Consider the following 19348-nt stretch of genomic DNA (forward strand, 5'->3'; position numbering starts at 1 on the left):
CTGCTGTAGTGTGTAGCATGCTGGGAATTATCTGTGCTTGTAATGGAAGAATGCACTGCACATGTGATACAGGAATGCACAGTGTAGGGTTGAAATTCTACTGAATTTGCATTAAATCAGGTTGTTTTAGCTAATAATCATGCTGCAAGATCTAGCATGTTGCATTCAATGTTCATTCCCATTAATTTCCCATTAATTCAAGTTAATTCCCATGGAAAGTTTCCAACTTTGAATATTCCCGGAATTTTGCAACCCTAGTTACAATATGACGTGAAATCCAAGAAAATATAATTGTACGAGTTGTATAGAGCAACATGTCCAAATATATGAGCTATTGTGGTTACATTATGACGTGAATTCTAAGAAAATATCATTGCACAAGCTTTGTATATAGAGCAACATGTCTAAAGTAGAATATCCCCTATTCAATGTTTAATAGCTGACCTCGTCTTTTTTAGCGTAGTTGACACTGATCCAACAGCATCTCTGCTGGTTGCAAACAAGTACTCCATCCTATTTGCTTCAATATACTAATGCGTTGTATATTGCGTTGTATATTTGCGTTTTAAAATATGGGCCATTTCCCGGGAAAATACAAGGAAATAAGGGATTTTCATCACCCTCCAACTCCCAAGTAGAGCCAAGTAATGATATAGCTATTGATGGACACATGCCCCGCGTCATCTGCATTGGTGTGTGCATACACACGTACATAGTTGTGTGCTCCAGCCGCTGGCAGTACCGCAGAGAATATTTTAATTTCATAAAAGATAAAATTACAGTAAAAATCAGTGAACAGGAAAACGCTGGGAAAGAAAGACAAAATATGTAAGTTTTCCAGGGAAAACGGGAGAGTTGACATGCAGAGATGATGTCTAGTCAACGAGTTTTGCTCACCAAAAACTGAATTCTTACCTATCATTGGGTTGTTATTAAAGATGAATAATTTTGCTGTAATAGAACCATGTGTTTTATTGTTTCACGTCATAATTAGGCAGTCTAAATTAATGTGCAAATTGTGAATATTTTTTCAAAAAAATTATTGCATTTAATGTACAAACGCTAGTTTTCATCAAATAAATGCATTCAAATAAAACTTTAAATCAATGTCCGTGTATGACATTCTGACAACAGGATTGCATTTGTGTCAAAATGATAGGGTCTTTTTAAAAGTTAATTTTACATTATGCAAGCAAGTAATTTACTGTGATTAATCATGATTAATCCAAATTCAAAAGTGTGATTAATCTCATTTTTAAAATTAATAGTTGGACAGCACTAGTTATAATATTAATAATTGTCCTTTTTAGGGGACGTCCTCATTCAGATATCCGAGACGCAAAGGAAACTCACTGCCGAGATGGAGGGAGTGGTCAGTGCACAATACTACCTGTACATGTTCAAAATGCTTACAGTATATAATCTCCATTTGATTGAACATTACATTTGCATATACTGTAGATTTATTTAAACTATCCTTGGTGCAGTTTCAATGGTTCCAGGTGGAGGTGTTGCAAGCCATGGAGAAGAACGTCAAGTTGGATGAGGAGTACATTGATGTAGGAGCATGAAAAATGATTTTTTACTCAATGGAAAATGTGTTTCGCAGTGGCTCATCAAGTCGCTGTGTATCGCTGCAGGGTAGCCGACGAGTGTACGAACTGGAGGTGAGGAACCAGGCAGAGGCTTTGGAGAAACAGCTACGACGAGGAGCCTTCAGAGACTCACTGGTGCACAAAAAATTCAGTGCCCATTATCACTAATCCGGTTTGGACACTTGCACACCAAAATAGAAACACTGTGTGCGTGTGCGTGTGCGTGTGTGTGTGTGTGTGTGTGTGTGTGTGTGTGTGTGTGTGTGTGTGTGTGTGTGTTTCGTTAGGAGAGCAGCAACTACATGCAGTACTTGAGGCAGAGCCAGCAGGAGATCCTGAAGGAGGAGGAGAGGAGGTATCGTTTTCTGGCAGAGAAACACTGTGGCCTCACTCAGTCGCTGCTCTTCCTGGTTAACAAGGTATATAAGTGCAACTCTCCCTTGCTCATTAGAAACTTAATCGAATGTATCTAAAGAAGCAATTCGTCAAAGTCACAAGCAAGCCAGGTCCAGTGCATGAAAACGAAAAACGCTGCAGGCCTTTTTAAATGATCTGCTGGTGTTATTGCGGCCTGATCCAGTTCGCCATTTAATGAGCTGATCACCTTCCTCATCTGTATTCAGACAGGCATGTCTCTTCAGCAAAAAGCAGATGGATGGAAGGAGAAAGTCAATGAAACCCGAGGGTCCGGATCTCGAACCCCTAGTAATTTGGACCAAGAGGCACAGGTACAAGTTATTATTCACAGCAGTAGGCTGTGGGCTACTTTGCCATATAGTTTACTCTGCCGTCTCTTAGTTCATAAGCAGTGATTTTTTTCTTGCTTTATACGAGGGGTGTCCAAACTTTTTGACTTGGAGGCCGCATGGGCCGAAAGCCGACTGCATGTAAAGTAACAATATTTATATACACACATATTTAGCCTATACATCGCTTTGTGTACATATATCAAATCAAATCAAATCAACTTTATTTATAAAGCACATTTAAAATTTACCACAGGGGTAGCCAAAGTGCTGTACAATGAGCAGGTTAAAAGATAAAACGAGTACCGAGCAAACACAACACAACACAAACAGAACATGATAAAAAATAAATAATTAAAATAGAATTAATAAAAACATAAAAACATAAAAACAGGATCACAGCAGGTGTATTATGGGGCGCCATTGCAGGATGGATATCACTCAGTGTTAAAAGCCATGGAATAAAAGTATGTTTTTAAGAGAGATTTAAAAACAGGAAGAGAGGAGGCTTGTCTAACACTCAGGGGTAGGTCGTTCCAGAGCTTGGGAGCAGCAACGGCGAAAGCTCTGTCACCTCTAAGCTTCAGCCTTGTGTCAGGGACCGTCAACAGCAGCTGATCGGCTGATCTTAAGGATCGGGTGGGGCAGTAAGGCTGAAGGAGGTCGGAGAGATAGGTTGGCGCGAGGTTGTTTAGACATTTAAAAACAAATAAAAGGAGTTTAAAATGTATTCGGTAACGCACAGGGAGCCAGTGAAGGGACGCTAAAATAGGGGTGATGTGCTCACGTCTGCGGGTCTGTGTTAGCAGACGAGCAGCAGAGTTCTGCACGAGCTGCAGGCGGGCGAGGGAGGCCTGGCTAATGCCAACATACAGGGCATTACAGTAATCAAGACGAGTCGAGATAAAAGCGTGGATTAATTTCTCAAGATCATGTCTTGATAAAAGCGGTTTCACTTTCGCTATTTGGCGTAATTGATAAAAGCTTTTTTGAACGACGCTGCTGATTTGTTTTTCGAATTTAAAATCTGAGTCAAACTTTACCCCCAGGTTTGTGACAGAGTCGCTGAGATACGGGGTCAGAGTGCCGAGGTCAACGTTGGGGGAGGGAGAGCGACTTGGACCGAACAACATAACTTCTGTTTTGTCTTCATTTAGGCTCAGGAAGTTAGCTGAAAGCCAGACTTTGATGTCGTGCAGGCAGTCAATAAGACTTTGAACCGTGTTATTTTGTGCCATGGGAAAATAAATCTGGCAATCATCGGCATAAAAATGAAATGCAATACTGTACTTCCTAAAAATAGAACCAAGGGGGAGAAGGTAAAGCGCAAATAAAATTGGGGCAAGGATTGAACCCTGGGGGACCCCATGTGGTAAAGGAGCTGTGGACGACATAAAACTGTCTACTTTTACACAAAAACTCCTGTCGGTTAGGTACGACCGGAACCAGTTGAGGGCGGCGCCCTTAATGCCCACACAGTTCTCAAGACGAGTGATTAAGGTGGCGTGGTCGACGGTGTCGAACGCAGCAGACAGATCTAAAAGCACCAGGACAACATATTTACCAGAATCAGTGGACAGAAGGATATCGTTAAAAACTTTTAGAAGCGCTGACTCTGTGCTGTGGAGGGCTTTAAAACCGGACTGGAACAGCTCAGTGATACCATTATCCTCTAAGAAGGGCAGCAACTGACTGTAGACAACCTTCTCTAATATTTTGGAAATGTATGGAAGATTAGAGATAGGTCTGAAGTTAGAGAGGAGAGAGGGGTCGAGGCTGGGTTTTTTAAGTAGAGGTCGTACCACTGCATGTTTAAACTCTACTGGAACTATTCCAGAAGAGAGGCTACTATTGATAATGTTAAGGACACTTGATCCAATAGTAGCAAGTACCTCCTTAAACAGGCGAGGTGGGAGGGCATCTGCAGGAGAACCAGAGGGCTTCATATGACTAACTGTGTCACTTAAAAAAGAAAAGGACACCGGCTCAAACTGATGGAAAACAGAAGAGAAATGCAGGGGAACAGAAGGGTCATATGAAGGCTGAGATAGACTGGCTCTAGTTGACACAATTTTGTCAGTGAAAAAATGGAGACAATTTTCACAGAATTCAAAAGAAGCATCAAAACCAGCAGATTTGGGAGCATCAATGACAGTGTTAATAGTTTTAAACAGAACTCTGGGGTTGTTACAGTTAGAAGATATAATCTGAGATAGATATATATTCATTTCTGCTTTTACAGTCATCTGAAAGGAAAACAGGCTTTCTTTAAAAATGGCAAAGGACACATGCAGCCTGTCTTTTTTCCATTTTCTCTCTGCTCTTCTACATACGCGCCTGGCAGCCCGAGTGACGTCATTCAACCAGGGTTGAGGCGTGGCTTTAGCGCGGCGGCATTTGAAAGGCGCGATCGTGTCCAGTGTTTGTGAACAGATAGAGTTGAACCCAGAAACCAACTCTTCAGTATTCAGACACACAGATGCTGCAGAATTATCATCACAAAGAGTCAAAAAAATAGAGGAGAACCGAGCAGGAGACGAAGAATTAAACATGCGAGAGCGTTGGGGCGGTGCGCACAATTTAACTGGACACTGCGTGGCAATATCAAACAGGATCGGCATGTGATCAGAGAACACAGCGTCGCAAATGTCCAAATTAAAAACACACAAACCATACGAGAGCACTAAATCGAGTGTATGCCCGCGTTCATGTGTAGAACCACACACAGACTGTACAAAGTTAAATGAGTCGATTATATTCAGGAAGCTCCTGGAAAGCGGCTCATCTGGACAGCAGGTGTGAATATTAAAATCACCCACAATAAGGACACGATCATATTTGGGCAGGATTTCAGCCAGAAATTCAGAAAAGTCAGTTATAAAGTCTTTGTGGTACTTGGGTGGTCGATAGATGACGGCACACAGGACGACATCAGAAAGACCCAGTTCAAACATGCACAGTTCGAAGCTTGAAAAGGAGGATTGTAGGCGGATCTGACGGCATTTAAAGTCATTTTTAAAAACGACTGCTAATCCTCCTCCTTTTCGACCGGACGGCCGTGGGGAATTAAAGTAGGAACACTCCGAAGGCAGAAGTTCATTAAGAGGGGCGGACTCACCGGCTCTCAGCCATGTCTCCGTCACACAGAGGAAGTCCAGTCCGCGGGAAGTGAAGAAATCCTTCAGGATAAAAGTTTTGTTTGTCAAAGATCTTGCGTTCACAAGACCGAACCTGGCGGGGGCCAGCACGTCCAAGGCCGCAATTAATCCGGGTGGGGCCCGACACACAGCCCGCAGGTGGCGGTGATCCACCCCGCGCCTCCGGGGGCGGGGACAGCAGGAGCGACGACGGCAAGCTTCTTCCTCCAAACCAACGATAGGAACCAGCCAGGAGCCGATCGGATCGAGCGAGCGTGGGTGCAGGAGGAGACCGGATACCGCACCATTCATCCTTCGGGGAGCCACGGGAAGCCGGGCCAGGAGTGCCCTAACTTTCACCAGCTGGCCGCCACGTTTACCGCGGCGCCGGAGACGCTTCCGCCGGGGGAGAGGAGCCAGGGGGCGGGAAAGGAAGGCAGGAATCCGGCCAGGTGAAAAAGCTGACTGGGACGTCGAAAAACCAACGTCGAAGTTGATCATATCAGTGGGAGAGGGGCAAAGATCCAACAGTGTTTGGCGGTCATACACAAGCAGTGAGCTGACAGAGACGAAAATAGACGCAAAAAACACAAAAACGAACAGAGCTGACAGCGAGAGACGGCAGGCCAAAGCACATACTGGCGCCATCTTGCATCGGGGCGTGGCCAATCATCCATATACATATTATATTAATATAATACTATATACATACTGTATATATATATATATATATATATATATATATATATATATATATATATATATATGTATATATATATATATATATATATATATATATATATATATATATATATATATATATATATATATACATATATATATATCTCTACAGGCCCTCATGAAACAGGCCTGTAGAGATGAAATAGTCTTGTGATTTTTTTTTCCCACACATACATATATTGCGCTCTACTACGGTATCGAGCACTATTTTTTGGATAACCTTATTAAGACATATATATATATATATATATATATATATATATATATATATATATATATATATATATATATATATATATATATACAGTATATATATAATGTGCATATATGCACATATATAATGCTGCTTGTATGGGGGGTTGTACCAGATGATGTCGTTTCGTTTTCTGTTCTTTTTTGGCTGGTTTCCTGGCGTGGGTTCATAGGTGAGGGTGAAATTGTATCCGCTTTCATCAAGGGCTTTTTGGTACGGGGGGGTTGCTTGGTCAAATTCAGCAACCCCCCATACAGCAAAAACGTCTCAACTAACATTGGACACAAATTCCTCAATCTGATTGACAAACACTTTCCCAAAGACAATACCCTAAGAAAAGTATTCAACAAGAACAACATTAAATTGAGCTACAGCTGTATGAACAATATACGACAAATTATCTCAAACCACAACAAAACAATTGCAAATGAGCCGTCGGCCCCCGGACAGAGCGACTCCAAAACCAACAAAGGCTGCAACTGTCGAAAGAAACCTGATTGCCCTCTCAACGGGGGGTGCTTACAAACATCAGTTGTCTACCAATCTAAGGTAACACGCAAGGACATTAACACATCCGACACATATGTAGGATTAACCGAGGGAGAGTTCAAAACCAGATGGAACAATCACAAGGCTTCTTTCAGGAACCAAAACCTGCGGAATACCACAGAACTCAGCAAACACATTTGGGACCTCAAAGACAATAATGTTGAATATTCAATAACATGGCAAATTCTTGCATCCAGCACACCTTACAATAGTGGTAATAAAAGATGCAACCTATGCTTGAAAGAGAAACTGTTTATTATTTACCGTCCAGACCTGTCATCCCTCAACAAGCGCAGCGAAATTGTAACAGCATGCCGCCACAGACGGAAACACCTTCTAGGTAACACATGAGCCAATCACCACGCCCCTACGCCAGCCTGTACCCACCCACTCTGTGCCCTATATAAACCATGGTATGTGAATGCTCCCATTAAAATCTCCTGATGATTGAGGGAACCCCCCCTCATGAAACAGGCCTGTAGAGATGAAATAGTCTTGTGATTTTTTTCCCCACACATACATATATATATATATATATATATATATATATATATATATATATATATATATATACCTATGTATATATATATATATATATATATATATATATATATTAGGGCTGTCAAAATATTTAAATATTTAATAGTTTTTTTTAAACAGCTCAACCCATAAAGGACAAACACGCTTTTGATGACAATAAAAAAAAAATGCCTGCAGTGTGTTGGTGTTTTGCCAGAGTTTGTATTTTGTAGGAATACAGAATTGGTGTTCCTGCTTTAAGAGCACTTGCATTCAGAGGAGGCGATACACCTTGTTTAGATACCAGTTTCACGCATTAATAATACGAAATGTTGATTGTTAAGATCTTGCTTTGATTGTCAAAGATGTTTGGTAATGTAAAATTGGATATTCATATCTGAATAAATACTTCTGATATTCTGTACATTACATGGTGTACACGTTAATGGTCTTCTTATTGCTGCATGACAATGTTTGAACCTTCTCTATTTCTTATTTAAAATGTCATATTTGCTAAACATTCTGTAATTGAGGACTCGACCAGAACATTTTATAAAAAAATTTAGACAATATTTCAGCCAGCCAAATAATCCCTCCCTCTATATTCCTCAAGTGATGTACCGTATTTTTCGGACTATAAGTCGCAGTTTTTTTCATAGTTTGGCCGGGGGTGCGACTTATACTCAGGAGCGACTTATGTGTGAAATTATTAACACATTACCGTAAAATATCAAATAATATTATTTAGCTCATTCACGTAAGAGACTAGACGTATAAGATTTCATGGGATTTAGCAATTAGGAGTGACAGATTGTTTGGTAAACGTATAGCATGTTCTATATGTTATAGTTATTTGAATGACTCTTACCATAATATGTTACGTTAACATACCAGGCACGTTCTCAGGTGGTCATTTATGCGTCATATAACGTACACTTATTCAGCCTGTTGTTCGCTATTCTTTATTTATTTTAAATTGCCTTTCAAATGTCTATTCTTGGCGTTGGGTTTTATCAAATACATTTCCCCCAAAAATGCGACTGATACTCAAGTGCGATTTATATATGTTTTTTTCCTTCTTTATTATGCATTCTCGGCAGGTGCGACTTATACTCCGGTGCAACTTATACTCCGAATAATACGGTACTAGCATTTTTTCAGGTGCAAATATCACAGAGTAACATTACAGAACATCGTTGACAAAGCGTGATCATCACATTTTGCTAATGTAGTTAAACCGGATATATAGCGTAGCGCTTTTATTTCGAAGCTGGAAAAGCGTTTATTTTGAAGCCGGATAAGTGTGTAATTGCTTTGAGAAAGTGGCTTGACATGTTTTGATGTTGGATCAACTGTTTGTAAAAATATAAAAAAATATTTTCAGTTTTTTCTTAGTTTTTTACGGTTTTCCTGTAGTGAGTACGGTTTTTGATAATCAAGTGATAAAAACTACGGTTTTCCATAAAAAATTATTAACTTAAAAATCGAAGCTATGTAGCGAAGCAACTTCCTGGGCATGGGACAACATACACGGGAAACATCAATGATGATTGGTTTGTTTACGTATAAGAAAATCGATGATTGGTTGTTTGATTTACTATAATGAGTCGCGATTGGTTAAGATTAGGGTAAAACACTAAGGACAGGCCAATTAGAGGCAAGATAGGGCGGGTCATCGAACCAGGAAGGGAAATCACAACAGACATCCCAAATAAAGACGAGAGAGTCAGAGAATAGAAGAGGGAATATTCAAGCGGGCGATTTATATACAGTATTAAAAAAAATAGTAGAACATGGCAGAGGGATTCTCTTCCTTAGACTTATGTTTTAGCTATGTAGACGACATCCAGGAAACCCACAATGTATGCGTCTGGATAAAACAATGCCCAAAACATTCATTTTAGTTGTTCACCATGTAAACCCAAATCAAAATGCTCTCGACATGGAAGATGTGGAATACACAATTAAGAACACACATGATTGTGGCAGACATGTGATGACTTTTGCTACAGTATAGCCTGTCTAAATACTACATTTCATTTCCATTGGTGTTTTAGAACAAGACAGGAGCTGACATTTTGTTCATTATTTCTACTATTTATATTTTGACATTGAATAATAATAATAATTTTGAAACATAAACAACATGACTGCAAGTTATTTGTTATTTCATGCTATAAATCACAAATGGATATTCAGATAAAGGAAAATAGTTAATAGAATCAACATTGTTTGCACTCTTTAGGATTTTTTGCATTTGGAGCAGTTAGAAGTGGAGAGGGAGTCGAATAGACAGACATTGGCTATATAATTCAAGGCAGAATTCACTAAAGCAGAAACAAAAAGGAAAAATGCAAGCTGCTCAGAAATTTGCCTGGAAGACTCATGTAAGAGTCTCAAAGCAAAAATGCCAAAGTAATGTGTGATTGAACCAAAGTAAGGTGTAAATAACTAGATGAACAATCTGTGGCTGAACACTAGCAAGGTTGTAAATATTGTATAGAGTACACAAATTGTAATTTCTGTAGTGACTAAATAACATAGTGACTGAAACAGACATAGTGATTCATTTGGATGAATGGGCTACGTGTATATGTAAACTGTTGATCATTTTTCAATTGTTTAAACACCAAAACATCTTCAAATGGTGCTTTTTTTTTTTACATGTTCAATTGCTGAAAAACAGGAGCTTTGGAGGGGGGATCATTTTCAGGGGGTGTGGCTTCATATTGCTGCATGACAATGTTTTTAACCTTCTCTATTAATTAATAAAATGTAATATTGAGCCTGCTAATCATTCTTTAAATGTGTTTACAGAATCTTAACCAATTGTGACTCATCATAGTAAACCAACCAACCAATCATGGATTTTCTTATACGTAAACCAAACCAATCATCATTGATGTTTCCCGTATATGTTGCCACCTGCCCGTGAAGTTGGTTCGCTACGTAGCTTTGATTTTTAAATTAATACTTTTTTTAATTTAAATTATACTCACACTGCAGACCAGACTAAAGACGCCTGCTGACCACACTTGGTCCGCAGGCCGTAGTTTGAATACCCCTGCTTTATACTATATATACCAGGGATGTTCAAACTGTGTGCACGGTCAGCAGCTCATATTTGATTGGCCCACAACATACTGTAATCGACAAACAAAATCCCAGATTACAACATTACAAAAACAAAGAAAAACATGGAACCTTTATTTTTTTTCCATTTTTTCTGTTATTGTTTGTATTAGCTTCTTTGTGGTCTCTCCTGAACAAAACGCAGTTGTGACGTCTGAAAATCATACTAACTTTTAAGTCCTTTGTGACTTTACAAATGTCTTTTCATATAAAGATTGAACAATTTTTGGTCCCAGTATTGATCCCTGGGGTACAGCCAAGAATGTATTTAGCGCTGTCGACATATTTTCACATACCTTCATGTATTGCTTTCTTTTGGTTAAGTAGCCTTTTACCCAGTTCAAGACCAATCCTCTGACGCCATACCATTTAATTTTTTTGCATTAAGATATTATGAATAATTGTGTCAAATGCTTTTGTTAGAACTATAAATACTGCAGCTGCAGACTGTTCACAATCTATTGATTATTGCCATAGATAATGAAATGTTAGGTCTGTATATAAACACTTTTGTTTATGAATGTGTCCAATCTGTTGTTAAATATTTTTTCAATGATTTTAGAAAATTGCGGCACTAAAGAAACAGGTCTGTAATGTGTAAATATTTTTTTTTATTTCCAGTCTTATAAATTGGTACAACTTTTGCTATTTAAATTTCGTCTGGGAATGTGCCTGTTTGAAATGATAGATTGCTGATACATGATAGATTGCTGATACACATTAAAGGTTCTGAAATTCCTTCAATATCTTTTTTTTATCGCGAGGTCTCAGATTTACATTTCTTTACAATTTTGATTATTTCCTCTTTTGTTACATTATTCAGGAACATCGAGTTGGGATTTCTATCTATTGTGTCATTCAAGTCCTCAACTCACCCGATTTCTGGAATCCTTTGCTCCAAATTGGTTCCAATATTTATGAAGTAGTTATTAAAGCATTCCACTGGTTCTAGGTTCTAGTTGTCTGAATATTATTAGTCAAAAATAATTAGAAGACATTAAATATTCCAGAGGTGTTGTATTAGATATGACAATAATTTGCTTTGTTACCTATGCTATAAAGCTGAATTGTGTATATTTTGTTGTATGTAATAGTTTAGCATATATTGATTGACCACCGCATCCCTCAAGTTTTGTGTGTCTGGCCCGTGCTAATTAAAAGTTTGGACACCCTTGAACTATACTGTCAATATTCGGTAAATCAGTGGTTAAGGGAATACACTAGAAAATATTTCCTTGTATCTATTGCAATTTTTTTATGAACCATACTTCCGACGATTTAAAAACTTACCATCCAAGAAATCCTAAAAAAGAGGGGACTCGTCTAATTTCTGAAGTCTAGTGATTTATACATACAAACCAGCTTGTGGCGCCCCCCACAAATTTCCAAACGAGTCACTATTTCTTTCTATAATTGAAAAACATTTATTGTACTTTCCCTTAAAAATGTGTTTGTATATATATATATATATATTAGTATATATTAGTATATGTTAGTATATATACACTTTATATAGTGTATATATACAGTATATATATTATCTGGGTGATGGATCACCATATCCTGTCTCTGCAGCTGCGAGGCTCCGTAAGTTCCCTGCTGCAGACGGTAGCCAAAGACGACGACATGTCCTGGGCCAGACGGGAGCAACAGGCACTGGGCAATGTTCCCTCGCGAGGTGGGCATCAAGCTGTGGCTGTGATGTGGTATTGTTTGGTAGCATAGTCATGATTGAGTCAAGTAGGTTGTTTTAAATTATGACCTTAATACTTGACCTCGAAAACCTCATTAATTACATACAAGTGCCCCATTGCAGTTCTTTCGAATTTCTGATTTACATTATGGCCCCTACTAATGCAGCTGGGATAGGCTCCAGCACCCCCCGCGACCCCGAAAGGGACAAGCGGTAGAAAATGGATGGATGGATAGTTCTGATAGTTCATTCATATTTTGAATGTTTTCCTCTGATGAGACTGCCCCCTGTATCCCTCATGACCTAGCCCCGCCCCTCAACCAGCCAACCAACCAACAAACACTATTCCACTTGACAACAGTTGATGTTGTTTGAGGCCTTTCAGGGATGAAATACACCATATCTGTTTATTGCTTACTCAGGAAGTACGTTGCTGCCACCCGCTGGTCAAAATGAATAAGCAAGTGTTGTCAAGACTGGCATCTGAAGGTCTATGTCCTTTACTCAGTCCTAATAAGCTCTGTTCTCTCAACATCCACTAGTGCCATCGCCCCTTCCTAGCCGCTCTCGCTCTGGCTCAGTGGGAGAGTCCTTGGGTCTGGGTGGAGGCAGACCCATGAGAGCCTTAGTGTCTCATCCCTCCTCGTCCAACCCAAAGCTGCTGCCTTTCAACAAGGGGGAGATGATCACCGTGTTGGTCCAGGAACCGCGCAATGGTTGGCTGTATGGGCGCACCGACAGCAACCTGCGGTATGTTCTCATAATATGACAGAAATGTCGAGTTTCGTCTGATGTGATGGATTCTTTAACTTTCCCTCCAGGCAGGGCTGGTTCCCTGCTGCTTATGTGGGTCCCATTGAGGATTCAGACACAAGCAGGTGACATGATTATACCTTCTAGTACTCTCTAGTAGGACTGTCTTCAAATAGTGGACGTTTTACTTCAGAAGAGTCTGATTCTACTATCAATCTTGCAGTCGAATCGTCAAAATTTAAATCCTCTATTAGCTGAGGCCCCAAGCATCCAGCAGGTGTGTTGGGAGGATGGATCGATTGCGTTCATCAATAATAAAAGACTCATGTGTGCCGACAAATAGTTTTTACTGAGTAAGAGCTCTCTGTTCATCTGCTGTAAAGATAAGGATCCTTCCACAGGTTCACATATAGAATCTTGGTTATAACTTTTACTTCCTCTTTTTGGTTGTTTGATGTCTTGTCGGTGCAGGGCCAGACTAAGTACCTCACTAAACAATCCAATTTTTACTGTGTTTAAATCAGGTTTATACTTTTTTGAGGTAGAAAAAGTTGCAAATGATTTCTCTGTTTTGTTCACTTTAATGAAGAACTGTATTCCTTTTATAAGTATCTGAAAGAATAACCCAATCGGCAAGACTTGCATCATGTGACATTATACTGACACCTTGTGACCAGTCAGTATACACTACAAATCATAAAATCAATTAATAATCTGTTTATTTCTCTCTTAAAAAAAGACTATGCCATAGATTCGACTAATATTCAGCAATATGCTAAATTTAACTAATCAGATTTGACTATGAAAATCCTTAGTCGAAGACAGCCCTACTCTCTAGATGCGTATATTCACATTCAATGACACCTCATTTTACTCCTTTAGTGACAGTTCTCTGAGAAGTAGCAGCATGAACAACATGCTGGATCCCAACGGCACACACAACGACCAATCAGAGGGCAGGAGCTACGGTGACATTGCACTGCCAGCCACGCCTAATCGCAGAGCGTCCATGGACATCCGGTCGTTCTCGCCGCTCCCCGAGAAGAAGGCAGAACTGACGACAATTGAGATTAAACCTCCTGCTCCTCCCCCTCCCCCTCCACCTCCTCCTCCTAAGAGTCTCAATATCCAAAGGGGGTCAGCTGACCTGCGACCGCTTTCGCCCAACCCTGAATGGAAAAGCGATGGTGACGCACAGGTGCTAAATGACACTAAAATTAGTCATGTTGAATATTCGTTTCAATATATGAATATCAATATAATTCTAATCATTTCTTTAGGGTTTATCACCCAACCCACCTGAGAATCCTCTTTTTCCAAGGTAGTTCTTATTTCATGCACTTTTCCCTATCATTAAATAACTTTAAAAGTCTTAGGAAACACCTCTATATCAATTAATGAATCAATCTTGGGTTCACCCTGAATGTTAATTCTTCATTTGACCATCATTTACTCGACAATTACCTGTTACCAACTTTGTTGGAGGTGTTTGGGGAAGATATTTCCTCTTTCCATGGCACAAAGAAAAGTTCTTTAAGACATGGCTGAACAAATGTGAGAAATATTCCCGCAGTTACATTACAAAATCTTATAAAAAGTCTTCCCAGAAGTGTGGACACTTTAATACAAGATGTAAAGGACATTTGCGGCGCTCCCTGTGGTTCGTGACTTTGGAAGAAATGCTAGCATTTCTTTAAAGTGTTATAATCATTAGACAAACAGTCAATGACTTGCGGACAGTTAAACCCAATTTTGCCCTGCAAATACGGTCTGCTTGATGGTGGCCATATTTTTTAAACGATCTTGCTCAAATTTACTAACATGTGCTCATAGTTTTGTGGCGATTTGACTAAACTTACAGTGAGTGTTGTCTGAAATTCGTAAGACAACGCTATTTGAAATTATTTCAATTTATGTGGTTTAATAAGAGCGCCGCCATGTGGTGCATTTGCAAAACAAAAAAAACAGAGGTGCATTTTTGACAAATATTCACCCTTGTGCCACAGTTCAAGAATACTGTAAAAGAGTTAGCTTTCACAGACAAATACTCTACTCCAGTGATTCTGTGGTACATGTACCACTAGTGGTATGTGGGCTTCATCGAGTGGTGCGCCAAGAATCACTTGATTAAAGTACAGTGTTTTATTTTCCTAGAAGCACAAGCGGTAGAAAATCAATGGATAAATGGATGGATATTCTAACACAGTGTTACTGTTTAAACTGAGCCAACAGCGGCCAAAAATATTAAATATACTTATTAAATACAACCTCTGTCTTGTTTAATATTTAGGCCTATTACGCTACTGTGTTTTAATGTTTGTCATTATGGTAATACTTGGAGAGACAAGTTTTTTCTGAGGTTATACACGGTGAAAAAAGTTTGAGAACCACTGCTCTACCTGTACTGTATGGATAGTTTTTCCTATATAGTGTGTACACAAATGGTATGTGTTTACATTTATTCTAGTGCATCTGCTTGTGTGTGGCAGTATTTGTTTGAGTTCAATCAAAAGAGACTTTTGAGTGAATGCATGTGCATGGTGTTACATTTACACAAAGGTGTGTGTCAACATAATGAGCGCCAAAAGGCTTGTAAAGGATTGTGTGACATTTTCCGTCACGCTCTCGTTTCAGAGGCACAAACCCGTTTGCCACTGTGAAGCTTCGCCCTACCAAGACCAATGACAGGTCGGCCCCTAGCATCCATTAATGCGCCATGCCAGGACCTCGGGTTTGTAAGTGAAAAAACAATATAATATGATCAATCTGAAACATGGAGGACAATTTACTCGAATATCAACACTGTTGTTCTGTTTTATCCGCAAAATGTAGGCCCAGATATTTTTCATAATCCTCTCTCATTTCAGGGGTGACCGTGCATTGTAATATTCAAAGGCTTTGTTTTGAATGTGAGTAAACAACAACTAGAAGAAATAACCATTACTCCATACTTTTTTATTACCATTTCCTACTGTCTTTTCTCACGTCATTGTTGTGTTTGCTATGTCATCAAGAGGTGGATGAAGGGTGGGAAGACATGAAATACATACGACAAAAGAACCTAAAGAGAGCTGGGATACAACATCACTACCACCACCCTATCTTTATGCACTCATCAAGGATAATTGTGGACCCTGATACAGATTTGATACTGAATGAAACATTAAATTCAAATTTAGTAACGTTTTTTTTGTGGAACGCTGCCTGGTGTAGCAGGTGGGCTGGTCGTACTCCATGCGTGGGTTTTTCCCCCGGGGAGGTGAGAGGAGTTTGATGGTGGCTGGTACAAACTTAGATGCAGAGAAGAGGAGGAGGAGGAGAATGCCCTGCTGTCTCCTACTCATGCACCATCGCTTCAAACTCTGTTAAGGAAGAAAATGAATGTAAACAATGGGGAAAAGGCCGTAATTAGACAACAACTAGAACCTAGACCTTTCCTAAGACCGTAAAACTAATTGTAGAATGTTGGAGTTTTAGTTTGCATCTACTTCCTGGTTCATGATGGCAGACAAATGCCATTATTATTCAGGACACGATGCTGTATATTTCATCCTTGATTATCACTGGGTTTAAGTTCCAGGTTTTTTGGAATAATATATGCATTTAAAGTCTTTATAAGCCCTTCCACAGAGCGTTCACACACACTTAAAACACTTCACGCGCTCCAAAACCTATACATCCTTTTAAAGTTAAGCAGCTCCGTTTTCTGCCCCGTTGTAGCAAGTCCCAAGTTGAATGTTGTATGTTGAATACTGTATGTATATGAGCTTTGCTTGAATTTTTTTTCTTGGACTCTTAAGTAATGATTGAAATATATATGTATTTTGTCAGCACTATTTAAAATGAAAACTTAAATGGGTACTCTCAGGGTATTCAATCGATCGCAACTGCACTGTTTGGTTTGTTTTAAAAGACGTAAACGCCTTTCATCCGTGTAGGTCACACTTTAATGATAGTCGTTGGCTTTGACGGTAGGATTGTTCATTTACATCAAAGCAGTTGTTTTTCTCACTATGATAGGGCGAAACCATCCTTGCCCAGGCACACCCTGCTGGTTTTGGAGTATAAATATTTGGCGTTTTGGCGCCAGCCACTAGACTAGATCTGACCAATCTAAGTCTAAGACTAGAACTGACCATTCTAAGTTTTGAGCATGAACCGATGAAGCCTACTGAGGTACTGGCACCAGCCGCTAGACTAGATCTGACCAATCTAAGTCTATCAACAAGAAATAATGAAGTCTACTCGGATGAGAGGAGAAACGTCTTCTAAAACAAACCAAACAGTCCAGTTTCGATCGATTGAATGCCCTGAGATTACAATGACCTGGATGAATGAAAACTTTCATAGACATCTTAAATGTGTACTCAAATCTCAATGTACTCAACAGTATATTAAAATCTGTGATGCACTGCTACTGTAGTAAATGAACCGCTATGTGGAAAGGCAACATTGTAGTGACTCAAATGTAAATGGCTCCACCACACCTTTATCCAGATCGTCATCAAAATGTTCATGGTTCTTTCTTGGTCCATGCATACTTTTTTGCATAATCTGGTGAATTGAAATTCATATTTTCTGTTTTATGTCAAAATGACTGCTGCGGAAAAGCTCCCTAAAACAACAAAGCTCGACTTTTGCACAGTACTTTATGTCGGCCTGCGTTGATAACCTTTTTTTCTGTGTGATATATTGTCTCACAAATTATTGCTGATAAACTATTATTGCCAGCATTATTTTGAGACCAAATTAAGCACTAATGTAATTATTTTTTTAATATTGATAATGCTAGTAACCTTTTCAAATGCAATAAAGTTAATTGGAAGGTCAAGAACTTTTAATTATCCTATAAAAGTAAACAAATGTAAAATGGACTCTTAATCTCTGTAAGCAAAAATTGAACTTCAACAAATGTTGAACGTCTTAAAATGTTCTTTTTTGTTGCAATCACATTCCAACAAATTCGGCACACTGGCTCGATGGGCTCATTGTCATGATCTGGCAGCTCTGCTGCCGCCTGTCTTCTTTTTGTTGCAGTGCCTGGTTTCTGGGTCACGGGGCGGAGCCACCTGCGTGCACACCTGATACTCATTGCCTCCTGACTACTTCAGCTCTCCAGTTCATTCACTCGGCGCCAGTAGGTTCCTGATGATTCACACTTCCAATTGTGTTAATCTTTTCTGCTTTTGCCTCGCTAACGCTTCCTGTACCTGTGGCTCTGTCCTGGCACTGTCGTGTAGTGTTAGTGATGGGTTGATGAGGCGTCATGAAGCGTTTCGACACATTGCAAAACTGTATTGATACTGTGTCGATACTGTGTCACTAAATACTGACATCTGCTGGACATTAAAAATCCCTACAGGCAACCTATGGACCGATTCAACTGACACTGATTTTATGCTATAGTACAGGGGTCACCAACCTTTTTGAAACCAAAAACTACTTCTTGGGTACTGATTAATGCGAAGGGCTACCAGTTTGATACACACTTAAATAAATAAATATATTGTCATTTGTAAGTTACACGTAAGTGTGATTTAAACAAGAATAGCTAAATAAATAAATTTATATATATAAAAAAATGGGTATTTCTGTCTATTTTTTTCCTTTTACAGAAGGTTTTTTGTAGAGAATAAATGATGAAAAAAAACACTTAATTGAACGGTTTAAAAGAGGAGAAAACAAGAAAAAATGTAAAATAAAATTTTGAAACATAGTTTATCTTCAATTTCGACTCTTTATAATTCAAAATTCAACCGACAAAAAGAAGAGAAAAACTAGCTTATTTGAATCTTTTTGAAAAAATTAAAAAAATAATTTGTGGAACATCATTAGTAATTTTTCCTGATTAAGATACATTTTAGAATTTTGATGACATGTTTTAAATTGGTTAAAATCCAATCTGCACTTTGTTAGAATATTTAACAAATTGGACCAAGCTATATTTCTAACAAAGACCAATCAGTATTTCTTCTAGATTTTCCAGAACAAAAATTTTAAAAGAAATTCAAAATACTTTGAAATAAGATTTAAATTTGATTCTACAGATTTTCTAGATTTGCCAGAATATTTTTTTTGAATTTTAATCATAGTAAATTTGAAGAAATATTTCACAAATATTCTTTGTCGAAAAAACAGAAGCTAAAATATTTATTATTCTTTACAATAAAAAATAAATACATTTACTTGAACATTGATTTAAATTGTCAGGAAAGAAGAGGAAGAAATTT

At 38.8% G+C, this 19348-nt stretch overlaps 2 protein-coding genes across 4 annotated transcripts in view; one reads left to right on the forward strand and one right to left on the reverse strand.

The window, feature by feature from the left end:
- baiap2l2b (BAR/IMD domain containing adaptor protein 2 like 2b) overlaps nucleotides 1-18780 on the forward strand; it is a 26658-nt gene extending 7878 nt beyond the window's left edge. For 2 of the 3 annotated variants that reach the window (XM_061983856.1, XM_061983857.1), the window contains 11 exons: nucleotides 1311-1372; nucleotides 1488-1559; nucleotides 1641-1730; nucleotides 1883-2014; nucleotides 2219-2323; nucleotides 12248-12350; nucleotides 12908-13115; nucleotides 13187-13243; nucleotides 14001-14316; nucleotides 14399-14439; nucleotides 15753-15950. In XM_061983856.1, the coding sequence (XP_061839840.1) occupies nucleotides 1311-1372; nucleotides 1488-1559; nucleotides 1641-1730; nucleotides 1883-2014; nucleotides 2219-2323; nucleotides 12248-12350; nucleotides 12908-13115; nucleotides 13187-13243; nucleotides 14001-14316; nucleotides 14399-14439; nucleotides 15753-15828 (1262 nt within the window). In that variant the 3' untranslated portion in view covers nucleotides 15829-15950. Of the gene's footprint in view, nucleotides 1-1310; nucleotides 1373-1487; nucleotides 1560-1640; nucleotides 1731-1882; nucleotides 2015-2218; nucleotides 2324-12247; nucleotides 12351-12907; nucleotides 13116-13186; nucleotides 13244-14000; nucleotides 14317-14398; nucleotides 14440-15752; nucleotides 16028-18123 lie in introns of those variants that run through there. The other variant, XR_009817680.2, reaches the window with a different exon arrangement.
- Nucleotides 16070-19348, reverse strand: part of pvalb7 (parvalbumin 7) — a 53013-nt gene continuing 49734 nt past the window's right edge. Inside the window, exon 5 of the mRNA XM_061983859.1 lies at nucleotides 16070-16480. Within this exon, the coding sequence (XP_061839843.1) occupies nucleotides 16455-16480 (26 nt within the window). The 3' untranslated portion in view covers nucleotides 16070-16454. The remainder of the gene's footprint in view (nucleotides 16481-19348) is intronic.

This window comes from Nerophis lumbriciformis, linkage group LG25, assembly GCF_033978685.3.
Source record: "Nerophis lumbriciformis linkage group LG25, RoL_Nlum_v2.1, whole genome shotgun sequence".
Lineage (NCBI taxonomy): Eukaryota > Metazoa > Chordata > Actinopteri > Syngnathiformes > Syngnathidae > Nerophis > Nerophis lumbriciformis.